Below are 20,063 nucleotides of genomic sequence, written 5' to 3'. Positions count from 1 at the left end.
AAAAACCAACTTTTGAGTACCCTTTTTGTCAGTGGAGGAAGGCCCATGATGTTACATAGGGTTAGGACAAATCTTAACCACTGACACCTTGCCATGTCTGGACTATACAAGACTACACCAAAAAGCCACCATTCAAAGTGAGTTCTCCACAACTTAAATTTTTTTTTTTTGGGGGGGGGGGCAGGCTGGAGAGATGGCTCAGTGGTTAAGGCGTTTACCTGCAAAGCCAGAGGATCCCCGTTCCACTCTCCAGGACCCAAGTAAGCCAGATACACATGGGGGTACACGCATCTGGAATTAGCTTACAGTGGCTGGAGGTCCTGGTGTGTCCATTCTCGCCCTCCCTCTCTCAAATAAATACAATCTTTAAAAGATCTATTATTTTAAGATAGGGTCTCACTCTAGCTCAGGTTAACCTAGAACTCACCCTGTAGTTCCAGGCTGGCTTCAAATTTACACCTATCTTCCTACTTCTGCCTCCTGAGTACTGGGATTAAAGGTGTAAGTTTATCTTTCTTTTCCTGGGAATTTAACCAGGACTTGAACCATGTGTGCTCTGCTACTAGGCTATATTCTGAGGCCACAATGAGTTTCTGAATTCTTTTGTAAAAGAGAAGTGTGAGTGTGTGTATGGGGGGGAAATCTATGGGATATTTTTGATCACTTTATCTCAAGACAGCTGGGGCAGAGGGGACCATTCTTCAAGTATCTGTCAGAAAAGTTTTTTCTTTTCTTGTCTCCATTACTTCTGAAGAATTCCAGTTCCCTGGAGCATGTTATGGTAAGGTTGAGGGGCATCTTATGCACTGGATTTCCAGACAGCATTTTTCAAATATCCTCATGTGTTTAGAGTGAGACATGTCCCTGGACACACTATATTTGATTCTGAAACCAGGTCAGTAGAAACCACTGAAGTTTATTGGCGGTCACAATGCTTACACTGTATGCAGCAAACACCCTCACAAAGTCTATCCGCAACCTGATCACGCAAGAAAGGATCCACCACACAGTTGCCAGAGGAGAAGGGGAAAAAAAAAAATAATTGACATGTTTGTTTCTGGGAGTAGAGGAGAAATAAGAATAAAACCTAATTGATGAATGTCCCCTGGGCAAGTGCTGAACTAGAGAAGTGTACAACTAGCAGCAGCAATTGTGGAAAAAGTACAAGGCAAATAGCTTTCTCCATTTAATTTTCCTCTGTAGTTTTACTTTTTTAAAAAATTCAAACATTTATTATGGTTTTTATTTTATAAAAATGTATATTTTCAAGGGAGAATGTTAAATATTTCATGCTAGGTAGACCTTGTTATTAAGAACCCTTCCCCTGTAGTAACTTCCTCCAGTTCATACATTCATGAGTGCAGGTACATACATAAACATCCACACACGTCCACACACACTGCCTCGAGGGCTGGGGAAGACAAAATTATGGCCACACATGGTTAGGCCTCTGCTGGACTCATCCAAACTGCTCAACAAGAGAGCAAATGGCTCAACTACCTCTCTCTGCTCTCCCTACAGAGACTGAGAACCCTAAAACATACAGTTAAATGCAACTTTGAACAGGAGGAGGCATCTGTTTGAGGATGAGGGTATGCAAAGTGGGAGAAGGGATGTAGACACTTTTAGCTGGAGTTATTTGTCACTGCAAGAGGCCAGGACATAGGGCAGCATCCATGGTTAGGCGGGGAAGAGATGGTGCTCTGGCATGGCTTAGAGTTCCTAATAACAAGGGTTAATACAGCAATAGGAACAGATTATTTTTGGGAAGTGAGGACAGGGCATTAAGAAAAAATATACATTTGGAATTTTTATTTTTATTTTCTGCCTCTCTACACTGTGTCACTAAATAGATCTCTGCGCTTTCACACATCCTTGTTCAGTAAAGCTTCAGGCCACCAGAATACACATTTTCTCCACTCGCCATACATAACCCCTCACATCAGCATTGGTGCACTAGACTCTGTAAAAATTTTTCAGTCACACTTTTTGTTTTTAAACTTGAGTCAATATAAACCTTGTTCAAAATGTTATGAAAAAATGTACATGTTTATACAAGGCAGGTTGTGGCAGGACACTGGAGGTTCTCCCCACTTGGGGGCCCTGGGAGGCGGATGGAGTCTCAGATGTTTGTGTCTGTCTCCTCCCACCACCCTTCCCACCCAGGCCCCAGGAACCAGCAGCGCCCTGCCCCTTAGTGAGTGCACGCACAGCCCGCATTTCCTGGGGAAGTAGTAGTTGACCTTTGCCATTTCCCCACAGCCCTGGAGGAAGGAGCCAGGATCAGCCAGGCCCTTTCCCTTGCAATTGTTCGCCCTCTGGGCCAAACCAAAGGGACGCTGCTCTGTACAGGTAGAGTCCAAGGAGGTGTCAGCTCATCATGTCATTGCTATTCACTCCATAAGTGGAATTCTTCATCGAGTCGTTGACTTCTCGACGGAATGCGGACAGGTTCTGGGTGAACCTGCAGAAAGGATGCATGTGTGTGGGTCGGGGAGGGGGCAGAAGAGAAAGGTCTGCCTAAAATGTTCATTTTTTTTTTTTTTATTGACAACTTCCATAATTATAGAAACCATGGTAATTCCCCCCACCCCACTACATCCCCCTTCACAACTCCACTCCATTCTCCCGTCACATCACCCCCCACAACAATCTTGTATACTTTTATTAATTATTATTTATTAATGTACTTTTATTGTGCATAGATACGGCTACTGAGCAGAACAGAATGATGGGCTCTGCATCTAAGTCAGTTACTGTCTTATGGTTGGTGGTAAGAGAAATCTGGCCTAGTCTTCTGTACCTGACAACTGCAGCAGACAAATCTGGAGCTAGGAGGGCCACTCTGGGCTTTTGGGAGCACAACAGGAATCTCACTGTTAAGAGCAGGGAAGCAACTCTCGCAAAGTGAGCAAAGAGTGAGCATGCAGCTGCTGTATCAGTCAGCACTAGGAGTCGTTTGGTCCAATGAGGTAGCTGCCATCCACAGATGGCCAGAGAGCATTGGAGCTGTGGCCAGTGTGACAGAGAGCTGAATCAAGCTAAATAAAATTCACCTTCAGTTTCCCCAATCACACTTTCATCATTTTTATATTAAAATACCTTGGTTAAAATTAAACAAGAATTAATTGAAAACGTCCACATATTTAAGTCAGGTATTATGAAACTATTAAGTATATTTAGAACCACCTGAATACAGGAATTTACTTTGTCAATCATAAATTTATATAATCTAAATTCAGATCAAGTATTTCTGGTAGACATTTAAATTTGAACTGAGGTGTGTCCCACATGGACTTTGTGAAGTGTTAGTATATATACTGATAAAATCTTAGATGTTTTGTTTTGGGTTATATAAACCAATGAAACGATTTTTTTTTTTTTTTTTTTTGAGATAGGTCTCTCTAGCCTAGGCTGACCTTGAACTGATCTTTCTAACTCTGCCTCCTGAGTGCTGGGATTAAAGGTGTGTGCCATCATACCTGGCTACTTTTTAAAATTTAACTTATTTATTTATCTCTTATTTGAGAGTGAGAAACAGGAGAGAGACAGACAGACAGAGAATATAGGTGCGCCAGGGCCTCCAGCCACTGGTGCCACCTATGTGGGTTCTGGGGAGTTGAACCTGGGCTCTTAAGATTCGCAGGCAAGTGCCTTAACCACTAAGCCATATCTCTAGCTCCAGTTCCTTAATTAAAAAAAAAATGTGGCTACTAGGGTATTAAAAAATTATACATGTGGCCTTTCTACTAGACAGAACTACATACTTGGACACAGAGACTACCTTTGTTTCAATGATTTGAAAAATAACTATCCATGATTTCCTGGCAAGACCCTGGCACTCACCTGTCTCTGTTTTTTGTTAGAAGATTCCGCTCAATGCCTTCCATGAGATTTTCAAAGCACAGATGCATGGCCTGCTGCTTCTCTGGTGGCTGGCTATTGACGATACTGTTTCTTAGGTCAGAAAAATACTGTGGTGGAAGTTGGGAACAAGGTAAGAGAAAGTAGACAAGAGCAAATTAATGTGATGAATGTTCAAGAAGGAATGTTCTTCAAGGAAGACGTAATACAGACTTGCAGGACATCTTCATATTTAAAACTCAGGAATTTATAAAACAGTTTAGAGGTCATCTGCTCCAAGTTGTTGTTGTTATGTTTTGGCTTTTTGAGGTAGGGTTTTACTCTAGCCTGGACAGAACTAGAATTCACTATGGAGTCTCAGCCCGGCCTTGAACGCTCGGCAATCCTACCTCTGCTTCTTAATGCTGGGATTAAAGGTGTGCACCACCACACCTGGCCTATTATTATTATTATTATTATTATTATTATTATTATTATTATTTGGTTTTTCGAGGTAGGGTCTCACTCTAGCCCAGGCTGACCTGGAATTCACTATGTAGTCTCAGGGTGGCCTCAAACTCATGGCACTCCTCCTACCTCTGCCTCCAGAGTGCTGGGATTAAAGGTGTGCATCACCCTGCCCAGCTCTATTATTATTATTTTATAATTGTTTTTGTGACAAGGTCTCATGTTGCCCATGCTGTCTTTGACCTGTGTAGTTAACGATAACCTTGAACTCCTACTCCATCTGCCCACACCTCTCAAGGGCTGGCATTACAGGTGTGAGCCACTGTACCTGGCTATGTGTATGCACTCCTAACAGGGACGAATATGACATGCTTAAAATACTGCTGTTTTTCCAAAGAATTCTGTAAGTTTCACAGTGCATGAGAAGTGAGCACCAAGTGAAGACTGACCACCAGCTCTGGCTCAGCACTGGGAAGGACCAGGGAGCGGCCTACCTTTTCATTAAGTAGTATCAAGCCAAGGAGTGGCCGAGACATGGACCACTGATTCCTACAGTCTTCAAAGATGATGATGTTCAGCACCGTGGACAGCATCTGGAAAGAAGAGGCAGCCACCTCCTTAATCAACGTGGTACCTAAGGTGTCAGATTCTGGAGAAGCCTGCTAGGCTGAAGGCTTTTTCTGTGCATGACAATCAGACACATATTGGTGACAACAGTCTTGTGTCCCCACCCCCTTTTGTGAGGTAGGGTCTCACTCTAGCTCAGGCTGATCTGGAATTCACTATGCAGTCTCAGGGTGCCCTCAAACTCTTGGTGATCCTCCTACCTCTGCCTTGTGAGTGCTGGGATTAAAGGTGTGTGCCACCATGCCCAGCTCTCCATCTTCCTTTCTGTTTCTTTCTTCTTTTGTTTTTCAAGGTAAGGTCTCGTCCTATCACAGCCTGACCTGGAACTCACTAGGTAGTCTCAGGCTAGCCTCAAATTCACAGTGACCCTCCTACCTTAGCCTCCTGAGTGCTGGGATTAAAGGCGTGTGCCACCATGTGCTGTTCCCTTTTCTGTTCTTTAAATTGGTTTAATTTTTTTTTTTGTTCATTTTTATTTATTTATTTGAGAGCGACAGAGAAAGAGGCAGATAGAGATAGAGAGAGAATGGGCACACCAGGGCCTCCAGCCACTGCAAACAAACTCCAGACGTGTGTGCCTCCTTGTGCATCTGGCTAATGTGGGCCCTGGAGAATAGAGCCTCGAACCAGGGTCCTCAGGCTTCACAGGCAAGCGTTTAACTGCTAAGCCATCTCTCCAGCCTCAATTAATTTTTTTCCCCTTTGGCTTTTCAAGGTAGTGTCTCACTCTGGCTCAGGCTGACCTGGAATTCATGTAGTCTCTCAGGGAGGCCTTGAACTCACAGCAATCCTACCTCTGCCTCCTGAGTGTTGGGATTAAAGATGTGCACCACCATGCCTGGCCAGTTCAATAAATTTATTTACAGATGGGCCTTCCCAGTTCCCTATTTGTGGGAACAAGAGCAGTGAAGCAAACAAAATCACTCTGTAGTCATTTCCAGGTACTGGTCTTAGAGGTTTATGTGACTTTATGGAGGTGAAGAATTGTGAAAAGAGGGTGGGGGTATCCTCCAGCTCAGCATTTTAAGGCATTTGTTTACAAAGCCTGCTGGCCCAGGCCCATTTTTTTTTTTAATTTTTATTAACATTTTCCATGATTACAAAATATATCCCATGGTAATTCCCTCCCTCCCCACCCCTACACTATTAAGTATCCTCCTCCCTTCCTTTCTCTTCCCTTTATGTCTCCTTTTCAACTTACTGGCCTCTGCTACTAAGTATTTTCATTCTCACACAGAAGCCCAATCATCTGTAGCTAGGATCCACATATGAGGGAGAACATGTGGCGCTTGGTTTTCTGCCAGGCCCATTTTTAAAATAATATTTTTATTTATTTACTTGAGAGAGAGACAGACAGGGCCTCCAGCTACTGCAAATGAACTCCATATGCATGTGCCACCTGTGCAGCTGGCTTACGTGGGTCATGGGGAATTGAACCTGGTCCTTTGGCTTTGTATACAAGCTCCTTAACCCCCAAGCCATCTCTCCAGTCCCCCAGGACCAATTATACAGCCACACATGTAAAGCCAGATGGGCAGTGGGCATTCGTTTGCAATGGCAAAAGACCCTGGTGTGTGTGTGTGCACACACACAAGCAATAACGGACAATGGTGAAAATGTCTAAGATACCACTGGCTTAAGTATTTAAGTGTAATTCTATTGATTCTACTTTGTTTTCTGTTTTAGTACTGTATTTCTGTAGTTGCTCCAAATAGTTAAAAAAGATATGGACAGGCAAGCATATGGCTTGATTTCTCTGCAGTCAGTTAATTTCATCTGTTCTGCAGGCTTGTTTCTTCCCCTGTTAGTGCTGGGGATCAAACCCAGGGCCTTGTGCAGGCTAGGCAAGTGCTCTGACACACACCTAGCTTCCCTGCACTCTTGTTCCTGCTTTGCACATGGAACACAGACCTGAGAAGGATGGATATGGCTAACTCAGTCTCCATTTTCAAAAACTGAGGGAGGAAAGCAATGTTCATGGACGCAGGACAGTACTCAGGGGAGAGCACCAACGTGCAGGGGTTGGTGTAGCGCTCAGACCCACGCAGCTGAAGACTGAGTATCAGTGACAGCGTGGACACGTGAGGCGGCAGCGATGTGCACTGGGTCGCCTGGCCTCTCCTCGCAGAGGTTCTTGCTCTAACCCCTCAGCTTCCTCACCTGCTGGATCATCTCTGGATGCTGCTGCATAATGTGCAGAAAGCGGTCGCTCTCCTGGCTCAGGGGTGCTGTCCTCTTCTTGGTGCTGCGTGACAGCTGTTTGAAGAGGTATGTCACGATGTGGTCCAGACAGGAGCAGCAACCTGTGCATACCATTGTGTCTGGAAGAGGAGAAAGCAAGAATATTGAGCTGCTGATGGTGACGTGGGCAAACACGGATTGCCCATTTAGACAGGAAACTCAGCCAAACTCACCAAGGATGTAACCTGTTAACCTCTTACCCTTACAATATAAAAGTCCCAGTTTTGAACTTTGAAACTGAGTGTAACACATAGTAGTCTGTTTTTGATGGATGGCTCTACCTAATCTAATCGAATCTAATCTAACCTAATCTAATCTCTCTTTCTCCATCCCAAATAGTTCACATTCATTAAGTGCTTCATTTGTGCCAGATACCGTGTGTAAAATGCTTTTCAGGATTGTCCCTGGCTTATGCTTGTGAGAGCTCCAGGATGTAGGTTTTGCATTAGGCACACAGGAAAACCTGTTTGGAGATACCAGATTTGCCTAAGACAACACTGCTGGGAACTAAAAGAGCTGCTATAAGATACAAGGAACCTGAGGTGTGAACCTATGTTGAATTACTGAGGGACAGTGTCGCCAGTGTATCTTGATGGGAACTAGTCTTGTGTGTACTTTTTACCAAGGGAACACACCAGTAAACCTGTCAACTGAATGCAAAGTCACAGGGCTGAATGACTGACTACTTAAGTGAACAGTTTTCTCTTTCTTTCTTTGTCTTTCTTTTTTGAGGTTGGGTTTCACTGTACCTCAGGCTGACCTTAAATTCACTCTGTAGTCTGAGAGTGGCCTCAAACTCATGGTAATCCTCCTACCTCTGCCTCCTGAGTGCTGGGATTAAAGGCGTGTGCCACAAAGGCCTGGCTGTGAACAGTTTTCTTAATCCTCTGGTCCCTTTGTTTTCAAGAAGGTATAAAACAGCCTCTAAGGCATGTCTGATACTGCCCCAGAAAGAAGTGTTAATACATCAGGTAAGTGTCCCAGAGGCATGGACAGCTCATAAACACAAGCCAAGTCACTATCAGTGCACTTTTATAGTATGCCACGAGTGCTCAGCAGCTAGGCTTGCTTTTTGTTTTGCTCATTAGTCTAATGTAAAAACACCATTTTAGTCTTTGAACACATATACTTACTAACATTTCTGGGAGGGCAGTTTATAAACAAAATGGCTAATAGGAACCATATGGAGTAGGATGGAAAAAAATAGGGAACTGTTTGTAAAGCCTTTCCAATTTCCTGTGCCCTGAGGAGTCTAACCGCCCTGATGTGGTGAAGGGCGCCCTCTGCTGTGCACACTCCCTCTGCCTCACGTTATTCTCTAGCCCTTCCATAGCAACAGTTTGGCTGCTTGGTTCCTTCTTGGTACAGGTGTTCCTGCTACCAAGTCTCCTCCCAGCCTCTGTCCAGCTTTTATGTGACACGAGAACACCAGGCTTTCCCTGATCCCGCCTTCTCAGGACCAGGAGCTCAGTTATTTCTTTGTACTTACCTTGTTATGCTATGCAAGGCTCGAACCTGGTGAATAGCGAGCGGCTCTCTAACTATGTCTGTCTCACCCACCAGATGAAAGCTCCTCAAGCACAGGGAGCATGTGCTGTTACTGTACCCTCAGTGCCTTACACAGTGGTACCTGGTGAGAGTCAGTCAGTACTGCCAGATGAAAATTCACGCTGAAGGGAAGACTAACATCCCAAAGCAGTGATGCTTCCGGGCTCTTGCTTACCAAGTGCAGTGAGTCCTTCGGAAATGGAAGAGAGAATATACATGATGACGTGAGGTTCTAGGCTTGCAATAAAATTCATATGGTCCTGGGTCAGGACTTCCAGTAGTGAGTAGTAAGACTGGCTGAGCTTGGGGTAATCCTGTGGGAAGAAGAAGAAAGTAAAGTAGCTGAGGCAGTTTTCTACTTCAGCATGAAAGGAGAAGCCTTAAATAAGAGTTCAGCTACTTTAGGTTGGGGAAACAAGACTTAGTGGTGGCGGAAAGAAGCGAGGCTGCAGCTTCTTAAGAGAATCACTCAATCTTCATGGCATCCTATGAGAGGAAGATTGAACGCGATGCAAGATGCTGCCATAGGGCTTAGGGCTTACCAGGAGATCACTGTGGGGAATGGAGAGGAGCAGCTTGATGAAGGTCTGTAGAGCATTGTCCAGGGCATCGTCTCCATAGAGACGGAAGACTCCAAAATTGACGTAACTCCCACTGAGAGCAGCCTTCAGCATGGAGAAGCAGATGGAGATGCCCTTGAGCTTTAGGGCATAGACCTGATCCTTTGGCACCTCTCCTAGTGTGAGGATACGGTTGCCTGGACAGACAGGAAGACAAGCATTTATTCAACCACATCAAAATAGGTCATTTTTATGCCACCCCAAACTTCCTATTTCAAAGGCATAGACATTCCAGTAGCCCTTGGTGGCAACTGGCCCATGTACGAGGAACACAGAACCCAGCAAATGCTGTCCTGGCTGTTGCCAGGTCTGGCCTGAGATCACCTACTGCGGAACTTCACTTCCAAGGGCACGCCACTCTAAAGCACCTACCGTACATTGTTATCATCTTGCTGGTTTCTCGGAAAAGTAAGATGCCATTGGGGGAAGAGACGTCAAACTGGAGTCGCTGGGATCTGATCAGAAAACACAGAATGACAAAAAGTCAAAGAACTGCTGTGACTGGGTGAGTCAGCACTAGGACCACAAGCTGCTCAACCCAATGGGCAAAGAACCAAAACAATTTTTTGTATGCGTGTGTGGTGTGCATGCATGTGTAATGGTAGGCATGTGTGTGTGAAGGGCAGAAGCTGATTGGTAAGGTAGAGAAAAACTGTGTTTTTAACATTTTTTGTTCATTTTCATTTATTTATTTGAGAGTAACAGAGAGGGAGGGAGAGACACAGATAGAGAATGGGCGCGCCAGGGCTTCCAGCCGCTGCAAACTCCAGACGCGTGCGGCCCCTTGTGCATCTGGCTAACGTGGGACCTGGGGAATCGAGCCTTGAACCGGGGTCCTTAGGCTTCACAGGCAAGCGCTAAACCGCTAAGCCATCTCTCCAGCCCCAAGTTTATTAACCAATGATTTGCTTAGAACTGGAAGCGCTCGGTATGCTGGTTTCACTATTGGTACTATTTCACAGTCCTATGTACAACCACCCTTAGGCTCAGCCAGTCGCAAGTGAAGGAGAGGACAAGCAGTGCTGCCACTTTCTAAGAAAGGGACTTGGAGTGCTGCAACATTCAGAATCAGGAAGGGAAAGGATACCTTTAGTATCTTAGTTTTGAGGTCTGGCTGTTTAGGAGGCCAGAAATTTTGGCGACTCTACCTTTAAGTGAGCTTCACTTAAGCTGGCAAGCCTCTGGCGCAGGAGCCAGTCTTGACAATCCCATCCCTTCAACCAAATCCATGAGTTCTTAAAGTCCTGAACCCATCCACTTCCTATGTGTAGAGTTACTGAGAGAATGGGCGCACCAGGGCTTCTATTCATTGCAAATGAACTCCAGATGCATGTGTCACCTTGTGCATCTGGCTTTAACTGGGTGCTGGGGATCAAACCTGAGACATTTGACTTTGCAGGCAAGTGCCTTAACCGCTAAGCTATCTCTCCAGACCCCCCCCCCCCCCCACTTTGGGTTTTCAAGGCAGAGTCTCACTCTAGTTCAGGCTGACCTGGAATTCACTATGTAGTCTCAGGATGGCCTTGAACTCACAGCGATCCTCCTACCTCTACCTCTGGAGTGCTGGGATTAAAGGTGCGTGTCACCATGGTGGAGTTCTGTTTTCCACTCTTGCCCTACACTACAGCCCATCCTTCACATGGCAGGGAGTCAGAATGACACCTCTAAAGGAGTAACCAAAACCCTTTACAATTTGCTTAAAATGTTTGAGTACTTTTCTACTGCAGTGAGGATACATGTTGGTGCTGTAGCCAATGTGCTAGGCAACTGCACTCTGTTCACTGACCTGACTCCCTCTGCTGTGGCCTCTCTTCCTATCTTAGGTTGTCTGTCTAGAACACGTCTTGTCTTTTAGTGTCTCCATAATCTTTTGTCACTCAGATCCCAGCTTAAGTAATACATTCTCAAAGACGCTTTCCCTGACACAATCATTCCTCTCTTTTATTACCTTGTTTTTATTTTTTTCAAAGCACTTAATCATGCTAAAATTATCTTCTGTACTTTTCTTTTTGTAAAATATAGGGTCTGACTTTGTAGCCCAGGCTAACTTTGAACTCACAGCAATCTACCTGCCTCAGCCTCGTAACTGCTGGAATTATAGGCATGAGCCACTATTGCTATAAATGAGCTCTAAATGCACACGCCACTTTCAGTCTGGCTTTACATGGTGCTGGGGAACTGAACCTGGGCTGCCAGTCTTTGCAAGCAAATGCCCTTAACCATTAAACCGTATCCCCAGCCCTCAGATAGCTATTACATAAGTGAGTAATTCGTGAAGAAGCCCCATGGGAAGCTATGGCCTTACTTGAGTATCACAAGCTCCCTCACTCTGACAGCCACAAGAACCGAGGACCATACCTGAAACCCCAGCAATTCATCTGTATTCATCTTGCTATAATTAACCTAGTGACTTTTTGGGGGTTGCTTTTCAAAACAGGGTCTCACGGTATAGCTCAGGCTGGCCTTAAACTTGTGGCAATCCAACTGCTTCAGCCTCCAAAGTACTGGAATTAGAGGCATGAGCCACCACAACACAAGTCTTTCTTAAGGATGTTTTAATACCATATTTGTGTCAAATGTTTCTACTCTGAAATGTGATAAATATGGCATGGTTAATAAATGTCAATTTTTATATTTGTGGTAGGGTCTCACTGTAGCCCAGGTTGGCCTTGAACTAGGTGATCCTCCTACTTCTGCCTCCCAGGTGCTGAGATTAAGGGTGTGTGCCACCATGCCCAGCAGAACTAACAATCTTGGTTTCCAAGTTTATTTGTTATTAAGAATGGAAGACATTCTGGGCTAAGGATGTAGTTCAGTTGGAAGAGTCACAGTGCAGGTGGCTCCTAGCACCCCATCAAGTGGGCATGGTGCACACCTGTAACCCTAGCACTCAGGAGGTGGGGGCAGGAAGATCAGGAAGCCAAGGTATTCCTTGGCTACGTAAGTTTAAGGTGAACTTGGGCTACAAAAACAACCCACCAACCAACCAAAGCCAAAACCACCTCCCACCTCAAGGAGACTCATTATAAGGTCATTTATTTCCTACAGGCAGCTATGGCTTTGTGTGACAGAAATGCAGTGTACTTTATTATCACCCATGCCCAGAGCATGAAGTAAGAAAGAAAACAAAGTTTTCTCCAGGAACAGAGCAGCTGTCTTCAGAGCATCTTGCTCCTGCTTACCTGTTATGGACTAATTCAGCCATGAGCTTGAGTACAGGCGTGGTGCAGGCCGGGTCATGGTACCAGAGCTCAATTGCCCGCTGGAGAATTGGCATGTAGGAGGGGTAACTGTAAAGGTGGAGCTAAGGAAGAAATTCTGATTCAACAGATACAAAATTTTAAATATGTTCTCAGTAGTAGCCAAGCATAAACTCAAATTACAACTGTTTACTTTCCAGTCTCTTTCTTGCTAACCTTGGGAGTTTTTATCCTTTACCACCTATATATATCACAGGGAATCAGTAGTTTCTTTTATGTAACTATTGGAGAAACACAGGCACTCAGATTTGATAGGATCTGTTCAAGGTTATGAGGTCAGTAATTCCTAAATCTACAACTTCTTTTAGTAGAATGCAATGCCTGTCTTCCTACCCCTTCCCTTTTCTTGTAGCCTAGGCTGGCCCTGAAATCATGCTTGATCTTCCTTTGTAGTCCCGCTATCTGTTATGATTACACACATGTGGCAACAGGCAATTCTCTCTTGTAAATGTAGCAAAATTTACATGCAACAGTTGCACAGTGGTGCTCAGTTCCACTGGCATTTATATCTGGGACCAAGAAGAAAAACTGGGGGAAAAGTCTCATTCCTGTCCCAGTCAGAGGTAACACTATCCTAAGACCACTGCAATGGTGGCCTACAGGACATGGTGGACTTCTTGGGTAACTATCTTCTTGCCTCACCACACCTCCCTCCACTTCTCTCTGCCCTACACCCATGAGTCCATCTTCCAGTCACTCCACGTATAGCAGTCGTGTCCTAGTTTGAGTTAGGATACATCCATTCAAACAGCATCATAAAGCTGGTCTTGGCATTGAAGGCAAAAGCTATCCCTCGCAGGTCTCTCACCAGGCCAACAAGAGTTCGCTGTAGTAGAAGACAGAAATACGTTAGGATAAAAACCAAAACTATAACCATCTAATAGAGATTTCACACATCTGTGATCAAATTCTTCTCAAGAGTTCAACAAATATTTCCCCTTAAATATTCTGAATCAAATTCTTCTACGATACAGAGGAATCTTTTCACTTGGAAAATTAGTTTTGTAAAGTCTGATTTTCTAGTTGAACAACCCTCGGAACAAAACATGAAATTCAAAATACAAACTTGGGAGAGGGGCACTGGTAGTTAGGGATATAACTGAGCTTCATGCAGGCTAGGCAAATGCTCTACCACCAAGCTTCCTTTCCCAAGTATATCTCCCATTTTTTGAGGAGTTGAGGTGGGAAAGAGCCTCATGTAGCCAGGCTGGCCTTGAACTCACTATACAGCGAAGTACGACCTTAAAACTCTGATTCTCCTTCTTCCACCTCCCAATTGCTGGGATCATAGGTGTCACCACACCTGGTTTAGTTAATGCTGGCTATCAAACCCAGGACTTCGTGCATGCTAATGTAAGCACTGTACCAATTAAGCTACATCCCAAGCTCCCACTTTCTTGGGGTGCTAATAGGCCACCAACAAATGGAACACTCTGTATCATGGAATCTTGTTTCCTGCACAACATTGCTGCTTGATACCTAGCAATGCCAACAACCCTCTGACTACCTCCTCAGGAACAAGACTGAAAGGATTATTTTTAGGCTATGTATATAAAGTACATATGAAACATAAATTCTGTTTGATTCGGGTTCTTTCCCAAGATATGTCATGACAGATATGCAAATATTCTAAGACATAGGGAAAAAAAATCTGAACTACTGAACACTTCTGGCCCAAGCATTTCAGATACAAGACATAAAGACTATAGAAAACAACTGTATGATGTATGGCTCATGCTAAATCCACACTGTGCCCCTGCTGCCCAAGACTGAACGCATGGTCTCACACTTGTTAGGCAAGCACTTACAACAACTGAGCTATACCTCTACCACCAATACTCTTTTTCAACAGGACTTTCACTTGAACAAGACTGCTTTTAAAATCTAGTAATGATTAATATGCTTCAGAAGGTAGGATGTATTTGAAGATGCTGATTCATTCTGCAAAAACTGCTGCACTGTGAACATCTACTTTAAGCAAACAGTTAAAATCTTTGAGTTGGTACCACCACTTCAACGTTCCAGTCAAAGACATGGCCAATCTGAAAGACCTGTTACATGGGCCATGACATGGTGACTGCCATAATCCATGGTCAAGGAGGTTAAGTAATTTCACTTGCTTTGTATGAAACTAATATGATGGGGAAAGAGCTGATATTTACTGATACTCTTAGTTAAACCTTTGATATTGATTCATACTGTCATGTAAGGTAGTGGTATGTTCTGTAGTAATCCTTTCCTCTTTGAATGGCAGCTGTTTCAGACTCCAAAACACAGATACAAAGGGTGTTTAGCTGAACCAAGTAGTGTTATTCTGACTACTCTGGTGAGTGAAGTTGGGAAACTAAGAGGATTTTAAGAGATGAATGTCAAGCAAAGCCAGGAATTTTTTTCTGGCAATACCTCTGGCTATTGGGTAGCTCTACTGGTTAGCCTGGGACCCTCAGGAACATTACAAAAGGAACCACTACTGTTAACACCTTGGTGTCTTCTGATTTTGGCATGGGTCTCTGTAGATCAGGAGAGCAAGAATGAATAAAGTGAAAACGAGAAAATCAACAATCCAATGGCAATTTTGAAAGCCAGACATCAAAAGCTAATACTAACTTAAAATCCCATACATATGGAAATTTAAAGAAACAAGCTTAAAAGGAAAATTGTCTATGGTGCTGGTGGTTGAACCTACAGCTTCAAGCAGGCTATGTAGGCACTTTACCACTGAATCACACTCCGAGCTCCCCAAAAGAAATCTTAATGGAAACTAGAAATTACAAAGAAGCAAATGATAATGAAAATGTTATACATCAATGTGGTTTTAAACTTTTATTTATTTACACATGTGCATGTGCGCACGTGTGTGCAGGTGAGCCAGAGTCTCTTGTTGTTGCTACTTTTTGTCTGGCTTTATGTGCTGCTTTAACCTTTGAACCATCTCCCCAGTCTGAAACTTGTGGGTTTTGAAAATGTTTCACAACAATGTAGAAATACTAACATACTTTAAACTACACATATAATCCCAGCATTGGGAGGTGGAGACAAGGAACTCCTAGGCCTCACTGGCTAGGCAGTCTAGGCAAACTGGTGAGCTTTAGGAGTTCAACAAGAGACCCTGCCTCAAAAACTAAGGTAGAGAGTAATGGAGGAGGACATGTGATGTAACTTGCACACATGTACCAGCACATACACCCACATGTGCATGTATACCACATACAAATATACATGCAAAAAAAGGGGGGAAAAATAAAAATACTTTACAAACAGACTTTATGAGTCTCTATCAGTTCTTCACTTTCTAAGTCCCAAGAGCTCAGGAGGTTAAGTTCAATGTTAGCTAGGAAGATTGCAGAAACAAGCACTATTTTCAGTGGTGAGAGCTAACCTGGGTTTTACCAGGGGCCACCCTCAACCAGAATTCTATCAGCTGGGGACTGAAGGTCTCACCTTTGCCTCTTGTTCATTGAAACTGTTAGTACTAAACATCTGGGCCACAGCCTCAAACGCTGCTGTGAGTGGAAGCATGAATTGCTCGTACTGATCTTCATCCTCTCCTGCAAGAGAAACAACCCTGGGTGTGACCTGATGCCGGCACAACCAAGCTCTATGCTTGAGAAATACGATGGGGTAAAAGATGAGCAGACCTCAGGATAACTCGACGGGTCCCTTTATCATCTTAGTATTAATTTAAGAATAAAATGTGTATTACTCAAGGTTCTCTACAGGAACAGAACCAATGTATATTTCAGAAGCAGAATATTTTAAGCCAGAAAAATGGCAGAAACTACTTAGTATAGTGACATCATAACTTCAGAACCTGAGCCAGTTCCCAGGGATTTGTATACATATCAGGTACCATGTGCTCTCAGTTGAGAAAGGACCCACGTTGGCCTAAGAACCATGTATGTGAGACTCAAGCGTAAATTAAATGCTTCGGCTTTACTCACATGCACTTTATCAGTTTTCCACAAACCTAAGTCTTCTGCCATCTTAGCAGGATTAAATTAAAATAGCTCAAAATTGGAATGACACTACTGGCTTTAATAATTAGTGGAACCCAAACCACTATTATTACCAGCAATACTACTAAAGTGTCCAAGTCTTCCTGGTTCATAAGTACTAGAGAACTGGAGAAAACCATTGTTCACTGCCCCAGGAGTATTTGCATCTGAGTGGAATGGGAGTGGCCTGGTTGGACCAACATCATGACTTAAAAATCTCGGTTCATAATTCTCTCATTTTACAGTTGAAGTATGTGAAGAGAGAATTTAAAATTGTTTTAAAAATCATTTTAGACAAGGTCTTGCTGTTGCTGATCTCAAACACATCATCTTCCTTCCTCAGCTTCCCAAATACACGTAATATGGGTGCACAACACTGCACCCAGCTTGCAGAGAATTTTAAAGCTACTGCATACTGAGATGAAAGCTTTGGTGGTGTAATGTTATTCTATTCCAATTACAGGGAGCATGATGTGTTCCTGGTGAATCACAGTGTTATTTCAGATGGTTTTGTTTCTATTAAAACAACAGAAAAATTTCCCCCACATCTAGCACTCTGTCCTCAAATAAAAATTTAGTACAGTGCCAGATTACTTCATGAGCCTCTAGGACTTATTGCAGTACCTAAATCCACCATGAGGAGACGCCCAAGTGCTGTGTAGAAGGTAGTTCGACACCGCATGTCTGTCAGGTTGGACTGATTGTTAATACCCAAAAATGAAAAGTGCTCGCTCTATTGAAAGAAAGAAGACAAGTTAAAATGATAAAAACATGGGTTAGAGATAGAATGTAAGTCAGTAATTTCAGAATTACTGAGCTCTTTCAAACTAATGGCTCTATGGTCATATTTTAAGGATCTGAGGTGACGATATATATATATATATGTGTGTGTGTGTGTGTGTGTGTGTGTGTGTGTGTGTGTGTATGTATGTATGTATGTATGTGTACGGATTTTTTTGCTTTTTGGTATAATTTTTGTAATTGTTTCCTACTACTATTTTATCCAAAGTGTGAGCAGGAGTGGATGGCTTGAATGTGGCTCAGATCACCCTGATTCGAAGAGGAGCTGTGATGACAGTAAATGCAACGTGGCAGTCTGATGATAGTTAGGGGCCAGCCTCTGCTTTGGCAGCACCCAGGACTCAAGTGAAGTCTGCCCTTTAGTGCTGAGGAAGTGTGTGAGGATGGCTGGAGAGCGGAAGGGGAGAGGTGAGAGGTGAAAACTCACCGTGTGATTGTTCAGCATGAACTGTACCGCGCTAAGCTTCACTAGCTTCCTTACACTACTGTACGTAAAGACAACGGCAGAAGGTCAAGGAAAGTATCGAGCAAACTCAGAATCTTTAAGGTAGATAGAAAAGAAATGGTCCAGAATCATGCACACCTTACTCAAACAGCTGATTTTCCTAACCATACAACACTACCACATAGAAAAAAGCATGTTCTTCTGAGCAGTATTCAATTGAGCAGTGTGAGAATACCTAGACATGCAGTTTTCCCCCAAGATCATCACTAACCTAGAACAGCTTTGCCTGGCAGGGGTTCCAAGTGGGACTTTAAGCTCTGAAGTATGTGCTGGGTATTGTGTATAAATTCCTAGGATGCTAATAGCTATGAACAATCTTTGGAAGAATTGAGAAAAAAGTCCCTCAAGCAATGTTACAGGTCTTTCTATTCTTTCTTGTTGGTTCCTGATTGTGAAAAACCATTTTAGAGAAATTTAAATTTTACAGCAGACATTGCCCAAATTAAGGGGGTGACATCGTCACATGTCAAGGAGTTTCTCCCAAACAGCCGAGACTTTCTTTCCAAACCTCAGCCACACAGAGCATACTTGTGAGCCAAGTCCCATAGTTACTTACGGTACTTAGGACCAGCCAGGGACAAATCTGTAGTCAACTACTAGACTGTGTGCTACTTCATTCTTAGGGACCTAAACTTATTCTAGATTTAGTGGAGGTACTGCCTTTGACTTGTAGGAAGTGGAAGACCCTTGAGTATCTACTACAGCTAAACCAAAGAGGCAACAGCAAGAAGCCACGACTTCTAAGACTGACATTCTAGCTTTTGTTCTGCACAGAACTATCTTTAAAAGGATATCCAATGGAGAGGTCATTGAGAAGCTGCAAGGTCTTGGAGGTGATTGGTTCACAACGGCCCCAATACTTCAAGTTGGTGATACTGGAGGACAAAAAGACAAGAAAAAGCAAGACAAACTTTTGATTTGCCTGGCTTCCTTAAAGGCTGGAAGAAGAAAATCATCCATCAAAAGTCACCACACATCTGCATCACCAAATCACAGACATCACGACCACAGAAAAAAAAAAAGGGTATAAAATCTCTGTACTTACATTTGGATGACTAGAAAAATTATCCTTCAGATAATCTTCACTACTTGGTTCCAAAGCTACACTGGCCCATACCCAGGCCCTTGGAATTCTGGGGCACTCCAGGGCTGATTTCTGCAGCAAGGGTAAGAGATTTCTGCGGCAGTGATAACATGCAGACGTAGGCAATTCTGCACCTGCACCATCCACTGTCAGCTGCAGAATTCTAGTAGCCCTTGCTTCTGGATTCTTGGCTGGTAGAGTCCTTTAGACCCCCATTACTTTGTCCATCTTAAATTATTAACCAGCTCATGGATATCAGTGTTTAGGGCTGGGAAAGTTGTAAGGCAGCAAAATGTCATTTTGCACACAGCCCTGGGTAATATTTTTATTCCTACTATGTGCTTTCATAAATTGAGCTCCTAAAAGGGGGAAATTAACCAAAAGGGGCATAACTTAAAAAACAACAAAAACAGAAACAAAAAAAAGGGCCAATTAGGATCGCCATCTTTGAAGATAGTTCAAACAAAAGCAACAGATTTTGGAGACTCAAAACTCCTGGAAAGTGTGATGCTTCTGGGAGGAGGAAGCCTATCTGAAAGTGAGGCTCTCCCCCGGGAGGCGGGTATACATAATGGAAATCAGCACCAGAAAGCAAATGCCTACTCTGGGCATCCCCCACAGCTCGGTGATGGATTGAGTGAAAAGCCAAGCAACAGTCACTGAGCAGGGAGCTCCATTTTGCTAATGTGAGTTTTACCTGTGATTCCAAAGGCTAACAAGGGGATTCTGCAAAATTCTGTACGAGCCTGGAATGCTCTGGGGCCGGGCCATATCTCTAAGCACAGCTTGTCACACACTCAAATGCACAATTTTCTGACGCAAACGATCAATGCTAGAATACCAAGGCAGTGGCAGCACAATGCCAAGATCACAGGTGATAGTTGCAACAGGACTGCAGGGCCTCTTGCTGATTGCAAGCCGAAACACTTACATTTTTCCTATGAAGACACTCAGGACCATAGTCTCGTCATTCAAACCCAAAACTTCCGAGAGTCGGCGGTATAGCTGGTGTGACATGAAGGGAAGAGAAATGGCCAGAAAACATGGATTAGAACACTTACATTCTTGGGC

General features: G+C 43.6%; 1 protein-coding gene across 2 annotated transcripts in view; it reads right to left on the bottom strand.

Moving 5' to 3' along the window:
• Positions 1-896: 896 nt before the first annotated feature.
• Xpo7 (exportin 7) overlaps positions 897-20,063 on the bottom strand; it is a 45,868-nt gene continuing 26,701 nt past the window's right edge. For both annotated transcript variants that reach the window (XM_045130995.1, XM_045130996.1), the window contains exons 15-28: positions 19,924-19,997; positions 18,703-18,783; positions 17,831-17,894; positions 17,227-17,335; positions 16,049-16,155; positions 13,345-13,433; positions 12,530-12,637; positions 9,720-9,802; positions 9,270-9,484; positions 8,903-9,041; positions 7,099-7,259; positions 4,806-4,904; positions 3,847-3,974; positions 897-2,464 (exon numbers count right to left, since the gene is read on the bottom strand). In XM_045130995.1, coding sequence (XP_044986930.1) covers positions 2,371-2,464; positions 3,847-3,974; positions 4,806-4,904; positions 7,099-7,259; positions 8,903-9,041; positions 9,270-9,484; positions 9,720-9,802; positions 12,530-12,637; positions 13,345-13,433; positions 16,049-16,155; positions 17,227-17,335; positions 17,831-17,894; positions 18,703-18,783; positions 19,924-19,997 — 1,551 coding nt within the window. In that variant the 3' untranslated portion in view covers positions 897-2,370. The remainder of the gene's footprint in view (positions 2,465-3,846; positions 3,975-4,805; positions 4,905-7,098; positions 7,260-8,902; positions 9,042-9,269; positions 9,485-9,719; positions 9,803-12,529; positions 12,638-13,344; positions 13,434-16,048; positions 16,156-17,226; positions 17,336-17,830; positions 17,895-18,702; positions 18,784-19,923; positions 19,998-20,063) is intronic.

The sequence above is a fragment of the Jaculus jaculus genome, chromosome 12 (genome assembly GCF_020740685.1).
Source record: "Jaculus jaculus isolate mJacJac1 chromosome 12, mJacJac1.mat.Y.cur, whole genome shotgun sequence".
Taxonomy (NCBI): domain Eukaryota; kingdom Metazoa; phylum Chordata; class Mammalia; order Rodentia; family Dipodidae; genus Jaculus; species Jaculus jaculus.
This window is presented reverse-complemented; position numbering and strand designations above follow the sequence as displayed.